We start from the raw sequence: 17,922 nt of genomic DNA on the forward strand, positions 1-17,922 counted from the left end.
TATTAGGTAATGATCTGAGATGTCATCGCTCTGCTGCAGAATTTTAACAGTATCAACATTTATTCCATGTGACATTATTAGATCTAAAGTATGATTAAGGCGATGAGTGGGTCCCGATACGTGTTGTCTAACTCCAATAGAGTTTAGAATGTCTCTAAATGCCAATCCCAATGCGTCTTTTTCATTGTCTACGTGGATATTAAAATCCCCAACAATTAGTACTTTATCTACAGTTAATACTAACTCCGATACAAAACCAGCAAATTCTTTGATAAAGTCTGTATTGTGCCCTGGTGGCCTGTATACAGTAGCCAACACAAATGTCAGAAGGCATTTATCATTTACACTACACAGTGTTACATAAAGCACCAAAACTTCAAAGGAATTATATTTGAAACTAGACTTCTGAGTAATACTGAAAATATTATTATAAATTACAGCCACACCTCCCCCTTTACCTTTCAGACGTGGCTCATGTTTGTAACAATAATCTCGGGGGGTGCACTCATTTAAAGTAATGTAATCATCAGGTTTTAGCCAGGTTTCTGTCAAACACAGCACATCTAAGTTATGATCTATAATCATATCATTGACAACAAGCGTTTTTGGCGAAAGGGATCGAATATTCAGCAACCCAAGCTTTATCAATTGTTCATCCGTATTATATCTGTTGTTTATTTGTTGGACATCAATTAAATTTTTACTGTTGAATGGTTTTGATGGTTTTTTGTATTTACTAATTCGGGGAACAGACACAGTCTCTATGTGATAATATCTAGGTGAAAGAGTCTCTATGTGCTGGGATTTAGCTGACTTTGGTGACGTGAGACAGCTAGCAGACAGTTGGTTTAGCCAGTTTGTCTGCTTCCTGACCTGGGCCCCAGTGAGTCAAGGTTTAGCTCTAAGACTATGTGCCAAATTACTAGAGAGAAGAGCAGCACCAGCCCAGGAGGGATGAATGCCGTCCATCTTCAACAGGTCAGGTCTGCCCCAAAAACTTTTCCAATTGTCTATGAACCCTATGTTATTTTGCAGACACCACTTAGACAACCAGCCATTGAGTGATGATAATCTGCTAACTATTTCATCACTCCTTTTCACGGGGAGAGGTCCAGAGAAATATACGGCTTTTGACATCGTACTTGCGAGATTACACACCTCTTTAATGTTAATTTTGGTGATCTCCGACTGGCGAAGTCGAACATCATTAGTGCCAACGTGAATAATAATCTTAGAGAATTTACGATTAGCTTTAGCCAGCACTTTTAAATTTGCTTTGATGTCAGGCGCTCTGGCTCCCGGTAAACATGTGACTATGGTGGCTGGTGTCTCTATTTTCACATTCCGTGTAATAGAATCGCCAATAACTAGGGCACTTTCAACAGGATCCTCAGTGGGTGCGTCACTGAGTGGGGAGAACCTGTTTGATGTTCTAATCGGAACGGAAGAGCGGTTTTTTGATCCGCGACTATGCTTTCTCATCGTCACCCAGCCCTGCTGCGCGGGCTCAGCCGGAACCAAACAATGAGTGTTCACTAAGCTAGTCGCATCCAAAGCAGTATCTAAAGCTGTTACATTCTCACTACTCTCACATAAAGCTTGGATGCGTGTCTCTAAATCTGAAATCTTCTCCATCAGCCTGATTAATTCCTTACATTTATCACATGTGAAGCCCTGTTCGCCAACGGAGATAGATATGCTAAACATGTAGCATGCAGTGCAAGTGACAATGACAGGAGAAGAAGACATGGCTTACCGTATTTGTTGATGAATCCAAAACTTACCACAGTTGTCTGATGGAGTCTTTTTAATAATCCAACTCACCACAGTTGTCTATAGAACTCAGAAAACAGGAGACCTGGATGCTGGGATGGAAAGCTACCAGGCTAGCGAAAAGAAACACTGTGGTGGCAGCAGCAGCAGGCAGACAGACAGGAGCAATCGATCAGGAACAATCAATCAGCCAGGAGCAATCAGCAATCCCAGATTAAACATGTAATCTTTATTGTGCTACTTTATCTGCATCTTATTCAGGACAAGCAGAAATCTGTGAGAAATATAACGACCATAAGACAAAAGAACTGATACAGAAGCTGTGATGTAGGACCAATAACCTTATGAGCAGTGCTGTGTCATATGCCTTAACTGTCCTGGGCACAAGAAGACCCGAGTTAGCGTCTCAGCTCGAGGTTCAGGCTTATTTGTTCATTATTGACCTCATCAGCGACTAGTCGACGTCGACTCAACTTTCATCACATCAATGTCGACTTTAAAAAATCGGAAGTCGTTCAGCCCCTACTACCAACTACTTTAGAGATAGCGAATCTGATAAATAAATCGAAATCTTCGACTTGTCAGTTAGACTTTCTACCAACTGTTTTAGTGAAAGCATGTTTACCAGCCCTGTCTCCACTGATTACACAAATTGTTCATGCTTCACTTAGTTATGGTTCAGTACCTCCATCTCTTAAATCTGCGGTTATTACTCCCATACATAAGAAACCAGGGTCTGATCCACTTAGTTTTGATTTTTTTCGCCAAATTTCAAATTAACCATTTATCTCTAAGGTAGTGGGAAAGTGTGTTTCAATTCAAATTCATGAATATCTCTCAAATAATAATTTGTATGAACAATTTCAGTCTGGCTTCCGTCGTCATCACAGCACTGAGACTGCTCTTGTCAGAATAACCAATGATTGATTGCTGGCAGCTGACACTGGGCTGTTAAACATACTTTTCCTTCTTGACTTAAGCGCTGCTTTTGATACTGTTTCACATAAGATTCTTCTCGACAGGTTAGTGTCTATTGGGATTGCTGGCACGGCTCTGTCTTGGTTTGGGTCATATCTATCGGGACGCACTCAGCGTATTCAATTCAAAAGTTTTCAATCAAGAACATCTGCAGTCACTTCTGGTGTTCCCCAGGGTTCTGTTTTGAGCCCACTTCTTTTTATTTATCTGCTTCCTCTTGGTTCCATTTTGAGGAAACATGGTATTAATGCGGATGACACCCAACTTTACCTGTCTGCCAAACCAACTGATTATTTTCCCCCACCATCTTTGACCAGCTGTTTAGCTGAAATTAAAGATTGGCTTTCAGTGAACTTCTTGAGGTTAAATAGTAACAAAACCGAGGCTTTACTTGTTGGCACTAGATCCGTTTTATCAAAAGCTAATCGTTTTTCTTTGTACATTGACAATAACGCAATCTGTCCTTCCTCACAGGTTAAACGTTTGGGTGTTATCATGGATATTACACTATCCTTTCTCACTTAATAATATCATACGGACTGCATACTTCCACTTGCGTAATATTAATCGTCTCCATCCTTTTCTTTCAACTGATAATACAGCCGTTCTTATTCATGCATTAGTCACTTCACGTTTAGATGATTGCAATGCTCTTCTCACAGGTGTTCCCTTGAAATTGCTACGTAAGCTTCAGTTGGTTCAAAATTCTGCAGCACGTGGTCTTTCTAGATCATCTTCTTTTGAGCACATTTCTCCAGTTCTTCAGCAATTGCACTGGCTTCCGGTAAAATATCGAGTTGAATTTAAGATATTGCTACTTGCTTACAAGGCACTTCATAATCTTGCACCCGAATACCTTACTGATCTTCTCCATGGTTACACTCCATCACGTGCTCTCAGATCTTCTTCTTCAATTTCTCTTATGGTACCTCGGATTCGACTAACAACGTGGGTGCCAGATCATTTAGTTATGCTGCCCCCCGTTTATGGAACTCCCTTCCTCTTGATGTTTGTAACAGTGATTGTTTATTGACTTTTAAAACGCGTCTTAAGACATATCTTTTTATACAGGCTTTTTTATAATGTGTTTTATTGAGTCTTGACTGCACTTGTTCTATATATGCATAGTTTTTGTTGTGTGTTTTGTGTAGTGATCTGTATTTTTATTGTGAGGTGACCTTGGGTGTCACGAAAGGCGCCATTGAATAAAATGCATTATTATTATTATTATTATTATTATTATTATTATTATTATTATATGAAATTTTCCATTCATGTAGAAATATGAGGAAACATATGGAATTACCTTTGTCTCAATAAGACTGAACAATCCACGATTTGCGGATTTTTTTTTTTGACAAACATTAACAAAGAATGAAGCATACTGAATATACTGTTACATTTGTGCGACTGAGTTCATTTTTTTGTCATTTTCAATGTGTTTTTCTTCTTTTGTAATGGCATATTTTTGATAGTTTTAGAGACAGAATCTCTCCAGATCCTTCAGATTCCCAGGCCGAGGAACACCATAGACAAAACACAGGGTTCACACACACACACACACACATGAAATTGTGGGAAAGAGTAGTGGAAGCAAGGCTAAGGGGAGAAGTGGACATTTGTGACCAGCAGTATGGTTTCATGCAGACAAAAAAAGAAAACTACAGATGCATTATTTGCTTTGAGAATGTTGATGGAGAAGTACAGAGAATTTCAGAAAGAGCTGCATTGTGTCTTTGTAGATTTAGAGAAAGCATATGACAGAGTGCCAAGAGAGGAGCTGTGGTATTGAATGAGGAGGTCTGGAGTGGCGGAGAAGTATGTTAGAGTGGTACAGGATATGTATGAGAGCAGTAGGACAGTGGTAAGGTGTGCCGTAGGGGAGACAGAGGACTTCACGGTGAAAGTGGGACTGCATCAAGGATCGGCTCTGAGCCCCTTCTTGTTTGTGGTGGTGATGGACTATAATGTTTGCGGATGACATTGTGATCTGTAGTGAGAGCAGGGAGCAGGTGGAGGAAAGTCTAGAGAGGTGAAGGTTTGCTCTGGAGAGAAGAGGAATGAAGGTTAGTCGCAGCAAGACAGAATACATGTGTGTGAATGAGAGAGAACCAAGTGGAACAGTGAGGTTTCAGGGAGAAGAGGTAAAGAAGGTTCAGTACTTTAAGTACTTAGGGTCAACAGTCCAGAGCAATGGGGAGTGTGGAGAAGATCTGAAGAAGCCTGTGCAGGCAGGTTGGAATGGGTGGAGAAAAGTGTCAGGTCTGTTGTGTGATAAAAGAGGACCAGCAAGAATGAAAGGAAAGGTGTACAGGACAGTAGTGAGACCAGCGATGTTGGGTGGTTTGGAGACAGCTGCACTGAGGAAAAGACAGCAGGGAGAGCTAGAGGTAGCAGAGCTGAAGATGCTGAGGTTCTCTTTGGGAGTGACGAGGATGGACAGGATCAGGAATGAGTACATCTGAGGGACAGCACATGGGAGATGTTTGGAGACAGAGTTAGAGAGGCCAGGCTGAGATGGCTTGGACATGTTCAGAGGAGGGAGAGTGGATATATCGGTAAAAGTATGCTGAGGTTAGAGCTGCCAGACAGGAGGTCGAGAGGAAGACCAAAGAGGAGGTTTATGGATGCAGTGAAGGAGGACATGAAGGTAGTCGGTCAGAGAAGAGGATACAGAGGATAGGACTAGATGGAGGCAGATGATTCGCTGTAGCGACCCCTGAAGGGAACAGCCGAAAGAAGAAGAAGAAGAAGAAGAAGAAGAAGAAGAAGAAGAAGAAGAAGAAGAAGAAGAAGAAGAAGAAGAAGACATAGCAAAAGGTTTTTAAAGACTAAAGCGTTTGGCTTTTAACAATGCTTATTTATACTACTACTACTACTACTACTACTACTACTACTACTACTAATAATAATAATAATAATAATAATAATAATAATAATAATGATGTTAAATGATTTGGATATTATTCATGTAATTATTATACCCATAATCAATTACACATTTATCATTTTAGTTAATCAATCATTAATAGGCATTTGTTAAAATTAATAAACATAGCCTTTATAAAGTCATACAAATAAAATCAATAAATAAAGCTATTTAAAAAAGAAGCTTGCTGAGCTTAAATGTTAAATTCTCTCTATAAAAACTAAACTTACTTCATAAATTTTACTTGTATTGACGTATGATATTTTTTCTTAAAGTTGTCATCTTTCATAGCTCTTCTCTTCTTGCTGAATCCATATGTTTACATTTTTAATAATTTTTAATCATGTAATAATCTGCAGAAGAAAGAAATTAATCTCACGAAAAGTGAATCTCAGTTCCACTAATCCACAGCACGTGATTGGCTGTTCACTACTGATGTCACATCACTGATCCACAGCACATGATTGGCTGTTCACTACTGATGTCACATCACTGATCCACAGCACGTGATTGGCTGTTCACTACTGATGTCACATCACTGATCCACAGCACATGATTGGCTGTTCACTACTGATGTCACATCACTGATCCACAGCACGTGATTGGCTGTTCACTACTGATGTCACATCACTGATCCACAGCACGTGATTGGCTGTTCACTACTGATGTCACATCCCTGATCCACAGCACGTGACTGGCTGTTCACTACTGATGTCACATCACTGATCCACAGCACGTGACTGGCTGTTCACTACTGATGTCACATCACTAATCCACAGCACGTGATTGGCTGTTCACTACTGATGTCACATCACTGATCCACAGCACGTGATTGGCTGTTCACTACTGATGTCACATCACTGATCCACAGCACGTGATTGGCTGTTCACTACTGATGTCACATCACTGATCCACAGCACGTGATTGGCTGTTCACAACTGATGTCACATCACTGATCCACAGCACGTGATTGGCTGTTCACTACTGATGTCACATCACTGATCCACAGCACGTGATTGGCTGTTCACTACTGATGTCACATCACTGATCCACAGCACGTGATTGGCTGTTCACTACTGATGTCACATCACTGATCCACAGCACGTGATTGGCTGTTCACTACTGATGTCACATCACTGATCCACAGGACGTGATTGGCTGTTCACTACTGATGTCACATCAACTAATTTAATCTTTACTTTAATAATTAAACCATAAATTACTAACCCTTTAAACCTAACTCTACCCATAGGTTATCACTAAAATCTGTGGTAAATGACTAGCTGGTGAAGGTGAACAACATTAAGGAGAGTAACACATTAACACTGATGTAGCAGCACCTAACTCTGGTTGTAAACTTGAGCCTAAACTTGAGATAAACTTTAAATGCTGATCCAGGAACATGTTGCACTTGGTGAAATCATTTTTATTAATGAGTAATAATAGCAGTATTGACAGTAGATCATGGTAGATTGTGCTGGTCTGACTCGCAACCGCTCAGAGCAGGATTAGAACCGGCACGGGAGGAGCGCGCTTTAACAACAGCAGCGCTCTACCATCAGATGCTAGTGCATGTCTTGAGATATAAATATCAGTCAATTATTATAATGTTACCTACATATGGAGGTGTGTATGTACACACGAGTATTGGGGCGATAAAGGACCATCATACCAATTTTAGGGTCTCTGCAATATACTTTCTCTGATGAGAAGGAGTTCCAGAAGTAGTTGCAGTAGTAGTAGAAGTTCGATATCCTTCTTTGTTTTGGCCCCTAAAACTTCAGTTCAGTTACTCCAAGACTTGTAGGTATGCTCATTAAAGCCACAGTGAGAATAGTTATTTATCCTCAGGTCAGAATAAAGTATCTGCATCTGCTGCTCCCAGCCATGGTGAGAGCCGTAAGAGATGTGGCCCCGCATCACGAGACTGAGGGCCAAATGCGGACTCCAGCGAGCTCAGGGAGCCTGTGGCTGACCCCGTCCCCTCAAAGGCATACGTGTGCAGGCAGTCAAAGGGTGGGGCGTAAGGGTCTTCATCTGCCTCAGCCAGACGATCAATAATAAACTGCTGAAAGACCCCGTCCTCTGGTCCAATAAGGTGAGAGTAGCGTAGAGACATGCGGATACTTGTGGTGACTTCTTCCCGACAGAGCTTGCGCTCTCGCCGACGCGGATGCCGAAGAGGAACTGTTTGATAGGACTCTATCTCTGGGACTGTAAAACTCAAAATTTTCTCAGAGAACTCCTCTGTTTCCAGCTCTTGTGTTGCCATTTTCTCCTGCTGTAATGTCTTGTATTTTCGCACAGCAAGCATTAACGTGGACAGCACTGCAGAGCAAGCCAGAAAGAGAAGGGGTTTTACTACACTTTTAAAATGAACACTTTTTAAACTGGATATAATTAAGAAACTCTTACCAGGTTCAGGCCCAGGACTTCATTAAAAACATAAAAAAAAAAAAAAAAAAAAAAAAAAAAAAAAAATATATATATATATATATATATATATATATATATATATATATATAATTTTTTTTTTTTTTTTTTAACATGAAAACACCAAAGAGTCTTAAATACAGTATCTTTCCACTAACATTGGCACCCTTGGTAAATATGATCGGATATGGCTGTGAAAACAAATCTGCATTGCTTACCCATTTGATCTTTCATTCTAACATTTCACACAATTCTAACCTTTCATTAAAGAAAACCATTGAAAGTGTGTGTGTGTGTGTGGGGGGGGGACTCAAAATAAAAATTCAATGCATGTTGGCCATAATTATTGGCACCCCTAGAAATTCTTAAATAAAAAAATACAGTAAAATACCTCTTAAGTGTATTCCCATTCATATATATATATCACACCAGGGTGACTAGGAATATGATATTGTCCATTCATGTAGAAATATGAGGAAACAAACAAAAATGCCAAATTCCCTTAATCATCCATCAGAATGAGTAAAACCACAGAATATATTCCTGATGTCTAGCAAAAGATTGTTGAGCTTCACAAAATAGGAAGAGATAATAAGAAAACAGCTAAATCATTGAAAATCCTCATTTCCACCATCAGGGCAATAATTAATAAGTTCAATCAACTAAAGATGTTATGAATCTGCCTGGAAGATCGTCCTAATGCATGGCAATCAGTTAATTAGGCAGCGCAAAGCAAGGCAAGTTTATTTCTATGGCACATTTCATAAACAAGGGCAATTCAAAGTGCTTTACATAAAAATGAATTAAAATAGTGATAACATATGCATAAGAAAAAGAATACCATGTGTAAAAAAATAAAACTGTTATAAAGAGAATTAAAAAAATAAATAAAAATAAAATGGTGATAAATAAATCCCCATCTCCCTGATTCTATATTTAGGTACCCCTATCTGAGATGGAAGAGATGGAGCAGGTTCACAATGTCTCCTGGACCTTACAAGTTGGTCCAAGATGGGCTCCTGTAGGGGTCGTGACCTTTGCCCAACAGGACCTCCCCTTTCTTGAGTCCGCTTCACTGTCTGCTACCACAAGAGAATAAAGCAAAGCACACTGCTCTCCTTTTCCAATCTCTTCCAATCAGACAGCCCTAACCAAAAATAATAATCAACAATAATTAGTTGATTAGTTGAGTCTTGGGGTCAGAAAGCCTACAAAGAAGAATCAAACAACCACTACATCACATGTTGTTTTGGAGGGATTCAAGAAAAGTTCTTCCAAAACTCCAGAATATTCAGTGGTCAGACACGACTGGAAGCTCAAACTGGACCTGGATTCTATGGTCAGATGAAACTAAAGAAGGAGCTTTTTGGCAATCCACTAGACGGCTTTGGTGCAAACTGGGATAAAAAGGATCCCATGCCCACGGTTAAATACACAGCTGGATCTTTAATGTGGACTTTTTCTTTCTTTTTTTTTGGAGCATGTCCTGGACTTCTTTTTTAAAGACATGGTATCATGGAAAACGAGTGGCTGAACTGAAGAGAAGAACTGGGAATCTGAAGGATCTGCAGAGATTTATGAAGGAATGGGCTCTGATCTCCAAACTCATCAGGCATTGTAACAGACAGTCCTGTTGCTGAGTTGGTTCTGCAGTTTACTTCCTCACCACTAGGGGTGCTATAGCGCCTACATGTGCTTTTTAAGTACAGGTGGGTTAGTAGAGAAAGTTTGCATTTGTGCATATGTCCTGTTTGGGAAATGTTCAATTTGAAGATCAACGTAAAGTAAGGATTTATTTTTGTACCTGTTATTTAAAAGCGTGCCTTTCAAATGATGTTTGTTGCTAAGAAGGGTATTTGTATATTTGTAGAAGGACTCTTTTCAGATGGATGCAAACTTGTGGCTTTTCTCTTTTATATGGCTTTTACGGATTTGGAAAGGTTTTGTGCGGGATTAATATTATCATTTGGAGTGAATTCATTGACTGTTTATCTGCTAAGGGACAACTTCAACTCTGGGCATTGTTTAATGAATTATATACCCTCCGGAAAGACTCTTACAGGGTTCGATTTATTGTGCAACCAAATGTTCAATTACTGTTGCACCTATCCATTGCATTCTTTTATTTAATGTGCTGGATTCTCTTCTACTAGTATTTTCTTTTTTTGTGTGTTTGTTCTAATGGGTATATACAAAGAATGGTGTGCATTCATTTGGTGAGCATCTATCCTCCTTAAGCATTGGCTAGGCAAATTGAATTCCCCTTTATTAAGTTGTATAACTCATTTTGTGTTAAATATACGAAACCGTTGTAGCGTTATAGGACAACTCAGAGCTGGTATCTTGGCAATAACTGGGTGCCAATAATCCTGGCCAACGTGAACTACAGAAAAATAAATTCATATTGTGATTTACCTCTGACTTTCAATTGTTTTGCTTCATTGAAAGGTTAGAATTGTGTGAGTTTTTTTTTAAATGAAAGAGCAAAAGAATAAACAATGCAGATTTGTTTTCACAGCTGCCTTTGCTCATATTTACAATGGGTGCCAATATTTGTGGAGGGTAGAGAGTAAATAGGATGCTATAATTCTTGCTCTTAGGACAAGGCAGGCCTCAACACATTTGGTGATATTGTTTGTCTAGATTAGGTATGGCTAAGATTACAAGGCCACAGTTGTGTTACATTTTCTCACCTTTCTTATGACTGGGTTAGGGTTAGTGTTAGGGTCCACTAAATGCCTATAACGCCATGTATGCCTTTGTAAACTGGATTACTCTGGTGCAAAACAGCACATTCTTCAAGAATTCAGCTGGAAGAAAAAAAATCTTGTTCTACATGAGTTTCCTTCAGACACTACAGTTTTTAAGACACTGACATTTTGGGTCAAACTGCCTCCTGTATAGATTGAATAGTTTTTTGAATGCAGTTCACTTTCATTTTGTTCACTCCAATACAGGATCATTCAGGACATTTGGCAACCCTAGCAACCCTAACCTTTTGACCCAAGGGTTAAATGTCCCTAACCCTTGCATTTCTGTTGTAATTTTCATTATATTTTTGGTTTGTTTTACACTGCAGATCGATCAAACGGGTGTCCGTGTAGGCTGTTAAGACTTGTATTGTAATACTTGTAAGAATTGTAAGACTTGCTTTGTGAAGTCTTCATGTTATTTATGAGAGGCAGTATTGCCATTTCTTTTACACAACGGTCTAAAGTTTAACACACTTTCACGTGTTTCTTCCATCTGCCGACCGTGTCGCCATTTCTCATTTCACCCGTTTTTGTGCGTACGCCTGGGTCAGAGCTTGCATGAAGGACCGCACATTTTCTCGTCCAGTTTGCTTATTATAAATACCAGAGAGCAGCGTCCGCCTTCTGTGCGTACACAACATTTATAAACGAGGCATTATCCCCAAATAAACTCAGACAGAGGGATCAGGGTAATGGCGGCCTGGCTCATTATGCTACACACAATATTGCCCCTCTGCAAATTATATATGCAATCTAGTTTGCATACATTATGCAATTAGCATTATGGCACTTGATCAAGCATCGATGTTATTATATTAGTGTGAGGTCACACTGGTATATCAGTAAATTGATTATGAGAGCTTATTAGATTATCCTATGTTCACTGCTGCCATACTTGCCTGCTTGAAGCTTGAAGGATATTCCCTCATTAAAGGGTCATGAAACCCCAAAACACTTTTTTTGAGATGTAAACAGATATGTATAGGCTGCACATCATTGAAAACACTAAGGGTACTCATTAATGGTATGCATATGTGAAAATAGTTATTTTTGCATTTTTCAGAGCGATTTCTGTCTTCCGGTTTGAAAAGTTTAGTCGGAGCAACGTCACAAATGCTGACGTCGGCACGGCCTTTTCGGCCCAAGTATGGGCTGCTGGGCACATGCTGACGTCGACCGCTCCGAGCGATTCTCGATATATATTCATGACATAAAGCTCATTCAGTCCAATCCCTGCGCTGTAGTATGCATACAAGATAATTTAGTTAATATGCATGAGACGGTCACTTCTGTCAGGCTCGTCTTACATCATTATTGTAGAGATATGGTGGGGAAGTTTTGGAAGCAGCGTGCGGAAAAGTCACGGAGGAAAGCTAGGCGTTGTGCTGATACGAAGTAACGTAAAGGGCGCCGAGCGAGCTGTAACCGGCGCCGTCTGTGGAAGCCTTTGCTACAAAGGCTCGGTAAAGTAAAATTCACCTGAGGAATCGCACGCCGAACCTCCAAGCGTTGACTATCTATGTCAGGAGTGCAAAATAACCAATCTGTAATCTGTAGGCTAATGAACAAAAGCCACGTCCTCTCCGTTTTATTTGTCGTCACAGCCATGCACTAAACCGCGTGTGTTCGGGCTCTTAGTGAAACAGTGTGCTGCATATTTGGACAAATATAGATTTAGCTGCCGAGTGATAGACAGCGCGGATCGTCACGGCAATGCGCGGTCGAGACTAGCCTCAAACCTCTTCGCTTTTACCCCGATCTAGAATTACACATCTCTATCGCATCGCATGTTGGGTGGTTCACGTTCTCTTATCACGTCGGCGCGTTGTTCATCTTGCCAAACAGCGTGCATATTTGGACAAATATAGTTTTATCACGTTTGCAAAATATTTCGTCATGCAGAATAACATTTATTTTCATTTCTCACTGAATTATGCTGGTTTGAACTTTGAAGAGCTGAATGATTTGCGATCTCTGCTGCACGCCACTTATAGCTCTCTCATTCGCTGTACTCATCCCTCATTTAATCTCTCTGTGGTAAACAATGCCAACGTGAACCAAGAACATGTCTCAGAACCGCTCAGCACCTACTGACAGACACTCCCCAATTTATGCAAACATTCCCTCTTTCCACACAATACCATCCCACCTTTTCACAGTCGACCACTCCCCTTTTAACAAGCTTTTTCAAATCGAAGGTGTGAAAAAACACCGCTGCAGCAGGGGGGTTTCATGACCCTTTAACACAAGATCTCTGCTAGAAAAGAGAGTCTTGTGATTCAGTACTAATACAACCACATATGTATCCCACAATTCAACAAAAATAGAGAAGTCTATCCAGGGCTACATGTGTACCACTTTAAAATAGTCCCTTTGGATCAGATGTTCTTAATGACATAGTGGCACTTCCGCCTCACCTGCGAGTGTGACGAGGCAAACGGACAGACCCAGTAAGACCTGCATGCTGAGGTCCAGAGCGAGCGGCTGGGCTTGGACCCCAGCGGCTGGACAGTGGCCTGTGGGCTGGCACACACACACCCTGATGGTGAGCGTGGCGGTGTGGGTCAGAACCGGGGATCCGCTGTCTCTAATCACCACCGGAAGATGGTAGTGTGTGCGATCATGATGGGTGAAGGTGCTCCGCCGGGCCAAAATGCTAGCTGTGTTATCTGCAAGAGTTTCAGATGATACAATTATACACACACACACACACACACACACACACACAGAGCATTATACAAAAATATCATTTTATTTTTCCTCACCATTTTATATGTACTTTGTTATATATTTTTTTAAGCAACAAATACAATTCTAAATGATAAAATTAATGATCGTTGTATTCATTAAAATTACATGTCTCATCAAGTTAGTATTTTTAAGCATTTGTACATATAATAATAATAAAAAAACATTTTATTTGTATATTCATATATATTGTAACTATGTGTAACTAATGCTGTTTTTTGAAAACTTATTTTCAAATCTAGTGTCATCAGTGCTTGGTAAACACACGGCCACAGACTAGGAGATGTAAGTTTAATTTCACCAACCCTGCAGTGTGTAAGTGAAGCTGACAGTGTTTATGCTGCTTAACAGAACTGCACCTACACACACATAATGGCCACTTCACACTGCACAAATGAGCAGCGCAAACTCCACCCGCAGCCGATTCTAAAGAGTTCATTGGTCATGCTACAAAAAATGCTAACCCCTAACCCTACATCCCTAACCTTAACCCCCTAACCCCTAACCCTAACCCAAGCGGCAACCTCCCGCGATCTCTCTTGAAGCCAATACGGATTAAGGTAAACTGCAATTCCTCAACTGGCCACAAGGGGCAGGCTCCAGAAGGGAGCAGAATCTCATTGAGCCCCATGTTAAAATTCTCAACTTTAAAGCAGAAAAAAACATGTTTACAGCCTGGTACAAATTGTGGTTTTGGCTTATAAGGCTAATTTTGATCTTCATGACAACTCTGAGGGGGGTGAATTTTTTTATAACTCATTCGTTTACGTTATATAAAGCCTTACGGTTCTGCATAATTAAGGGCGTGGTTACAAGTGGATAGCCATTTATCCGCCGTCTATAGTTATTGCGTCACCTCCGCTCCGCGCACATCCCGCCTTTTTGCCCATTTTCTGTTACCAGGAGTGACACGCGTTGACTCGCTCGCAAGATGGCAACGCCCAGCTCGCCCATACTTTAAGCTTCAGAACGGCTTATCAGAATCCTATGGGTGACGTCACGGACACTACGTCCATATTTTTTTACAGTCTATGCCCTAACCCTACATCCTTAACCCCCTAACCCTAACCAGTGAAATTAACTGCAAGGTGGGATTTGCGCTGAATAGAGACTACCCTGTGAATCCCGAACCTGGAACCCATTGCTTAGAACACAGCGATAGAGTAGAACTTCCCCATGCACGGGAATGGGAACGGCTCGCAGGGTTATATCATTGAGCAGAGGATCAAACTCCAGTCCGAATGTCCATGAGCTCTGGCCTCTTCTCTCACATTCTTATATAGCAGATTTATATAGGCATATTTTTGCATAAAGTTACATAAAATTTTTAACAAAGTGCAGATTAAGTATGTCTAGTGTGTTTTAACAAGCACTGGAGTATGCCAGAAAAGAAAATGGAGAATCAAATATTTTAAGAAGATTTTAAGATTTTAGGTGAAAGTGTGGTATATTATATATAAAAAAACATTGAATTAAACAGTCAGATATCAAATATGATATACAAACTTTCTTCTAGTTTTTTTTCTGTAACAGGCTTACACAGATGGGTACAGCATATATGTTGTAGACCTACCGAAATCAAACCAGAGTGTGTGTTTGTATCTGCAGTCTGCTGTCTTGCCAGTTAGATGTCTTGTAAACATATAATTTTCAAGGCTATCAAGTAAAGTGATTTCGGAGTTACTACAATAAGTTTTACATCTTAAACAACAGCCAACAATTAAATGATTATGGGTAAAATAATCCAAACCCCAAACTGTAGGCATATACTGCTGAAATCATCTAGATTCTGTCAGATGTACACAACAGAAAGTGCTGTTTGTGCTGAGTTTAGCATGAACCTCTATGTGTTTAGCTCTGTAGTGATCACATATGCTGTGTGAATACTCTATACCTAATATAGGCAACTCAGTGCACCAGTTACGCTTTCAGGTGTGTGAAACTGGCCCTTCTGAATGTAGAAAGATCATGTTGACATACCTTGGTTGTCTCTGATGGTGAAGTTGGGGTTGATGTGTTTGTCTGGGATCATGGAGAAATAGAAGTGATGGCCATCTACAGGATCATCTGCATCAGTGGCACTGATCAACTCAATGAGCTTCCAGTGAGACATACAGAGAGAATATGATCTGTACATGCACATCAATTCATCATCAAACCTAACTCTCAATATTGTGGGGATTGTTGAAATCTTGCTTTTATGTAGAAATGTATCCAGTAAGATACAGAATATGGACTGTCGTAGTGTGAATATATTTTTGTATGTTTTGAATACATCAGGCCACTGTTAGCTTGTTAAACCTGTCTGTGTTTCCTCTACTTCACTAAATTGGCATTGTAACTAAAAGGGCTGAGCAAGTAATTATTATAAGAGAAAAAGCGGTGTAATGTCAGGACCGATTATAAAACAGATTAAACCTTTGCATGTGTGTGTGTGTGTGTTACCTCTCCTGCCTGTGTGTCCTCACACACATATGGCTGATAGTCTTGTGACAGGATGGGCATGTTATCATTGACGTCCAGGACTGTGATGAGTACAGACACTGAGGAGGACAGCTGCTCATCTCCTGAAAGACGCAGTAGCACATGCATATTACTGTCTGTTGCGCATCAAGTACTCAATGTTGTTCACTTCCACAGTGTTGAGGTAACTTTACACAGCTCTGTGGAATACTTGATCCTGATTGGTATGTTATTCCCCCATAAGCAGATAACAGGCTCATCCGGGCAGCGCTATTTGCTTGCTAGGAACAGTTTTTCCTCCTTGAAAGTTTTGCATTTGGTGAGCTAATAAAATATTAAAACCTTTAATCAATATTTTGTGTACAGTTCTTTAATGAAGTCATCCGGCATCACAGACTCGCTCTCTCGTGTTTCATACAAACGCAGCTGCTGCCATTTTGCAACTGTTGTTTTGAACATTTTAATGGCTATGAGATGATAAACAGGTGAAATTTTAAACAGTTTCATCTCAGATCAATATCTTTTATCCTATAATTATTTATGTTGAGAAATACTGCGTAATACACGGGATGACTGTACTGTATCCCATAAATGTCTGCCTAGTTTGAACTTGTTAGAAACTGCACTTTCCGCAAAAGTTTTGCGTTTAAGGGTTAGGAAATAATTCCATTTGAAATATTTTATTTATAGTGTATATATCAAAAGAGAAGTAACTCTCTCTCTCTCTCTCTCTCTCTCTCTCTCTCTCTCTCTCTCTCTCTCTCTCTCTCTCAAGATGATAAAGTTTATATATAAAGATTTTAAGAAAATCAATGTTAAGAAAATCAAACTAATGTTAATATGTAAAACATGTAACGACTGAACATATATACATGGGTGTGTGTGTTGGCTGTGAGAGAGTGTGTGTTTATGGGCTGTGTGTTTGCTCGTCCCTCAGGAGATGGCAAAAGGCTACAAATCTCACAGCTATATTTGAACGTTTGGCTTCTTCACCAAGACTGTAGCTCAGCTTTTGGGTTGGGCTACTGGTGCTGAAATGCATCCTCTGCCCTCGTTCCTCATTGACTCTTGGTTTGTTGGACTTCAGACAGCGATGCACAGACCGATCCGCGGCTGACTTGAAGCAGTGCATGTCAGTTAGTGTTGTCCGACTTGAGGCAGCAGCAGATGACTGTGACGTAAGTCAGCAGAGTACAGCGAGAGCGATTGGAGAGCAGCCGCTAATACAGCCGGTGCAGATTCTCCAGCTGCTTCCAACACACATTCTGTGCTTCACTGACCGACCCGTGTTTGTGTCATCATCGTTTGATTAGGAGTGTCATCCCAGAGAGATTGTTTTAGTGAAACTGTGGAATGGGTTAATTCTTGACCATATTTTGATATTTTGGTTTTTCTGGTTATTGCCTGTTTGACTACGTCTTGGATGTAGGGGGATTGATGTCACTGCATTTGTATCTCTTTTTCATTTTGTTTGTGTTTAAGGGTTAGGGAAGTTAAACTCTATTTTTTTTTCAGTGAGAATCTTCCTATTTCCTGTTATGGCTGACCTCTAGTGGTCATAACAGGATAGTTATCTCATTTAGTTTTTTTTTTTTTTTGTTGATGCAATAGTCAAGCTGAGAATTGTGTGTCATCTGTGGTGAGAGACTAGCAAATGAGAACATGAAGCCCTGCAATCTGAGGAATCACAGGTGGCCTTAACATGAGAACAATACTGTCTCAACAATAACTTTACCACTGTCCAATAATACAGTAAAATACAGAAGGGCAAGTGATGTTGGATGAAGTTAATGATGCATCCATTTATCCAACCTAATGAATCTTCCACTGTTGCAGATGAAGCAT

General features: G+C 40.1%; 1 protein-coding gene across 3 annotated transcripts in view; it reads right to left on the minus strand.

Annotated features, from left to right (window-relative positions):
* Positions 1-6,982: 6,982 nt before the first annotated feature.
* The window catches only part of cdh19 (cadherin 19, type 2), a 36,985-nt gene continuing 26,045 nt past the window's right edge, over positions 6,983-17,922 (minus strand). The window contains exons 9-14 of one of the 3 annotated variants that reach the window (XM_067435103.1): positions 16,060-16,181; positions 15,595-15,712; positions 13,284-13,535; positions 13,107-13,120; positions 11,766-11,794; positions 7,873-8,008 (exon numbers count right to left, since the gene is read on the minus strand). In XM_067435103.1, the coding sequence (XP_067291204.1) occupies positions 13,107-13,120; positions 13,284-13,535; positions 15,595-15,712; positions 16,060-16,181 (506 nt within the window). In that variant the 3' untranslated portion in view covers positions 7,873-8,008; positions 11,766-11,794. Of the gene's footprint in view, positions 8,009-11,765; positions 11,795-13,106; positions 13,124-13,283; positions 13,536-15,594; positions 15,713-16,059; positions 16,182-17,922 lie in introns of all 3 variants that reach the window. The other 2 variants (XM_067435102.1, XM_067435101.1) reach the window with 2 other exon arrangements.

This window comes from Pseudorasbora parva, chromosome 24 (genome assembly GCF_024679245.1).
Source record: "Pseudorasbora parva isolate DD20220531a chromosome 24, ASM2467924v1, whole genome shotgun sequence".
Taxonomy (NCBI): Eukaryota; Metazoa; Chordata; class Actinopteri; order Cypriniformes; family Gobionidae; genus Pseudorasbora; species Pseudorasbora parva.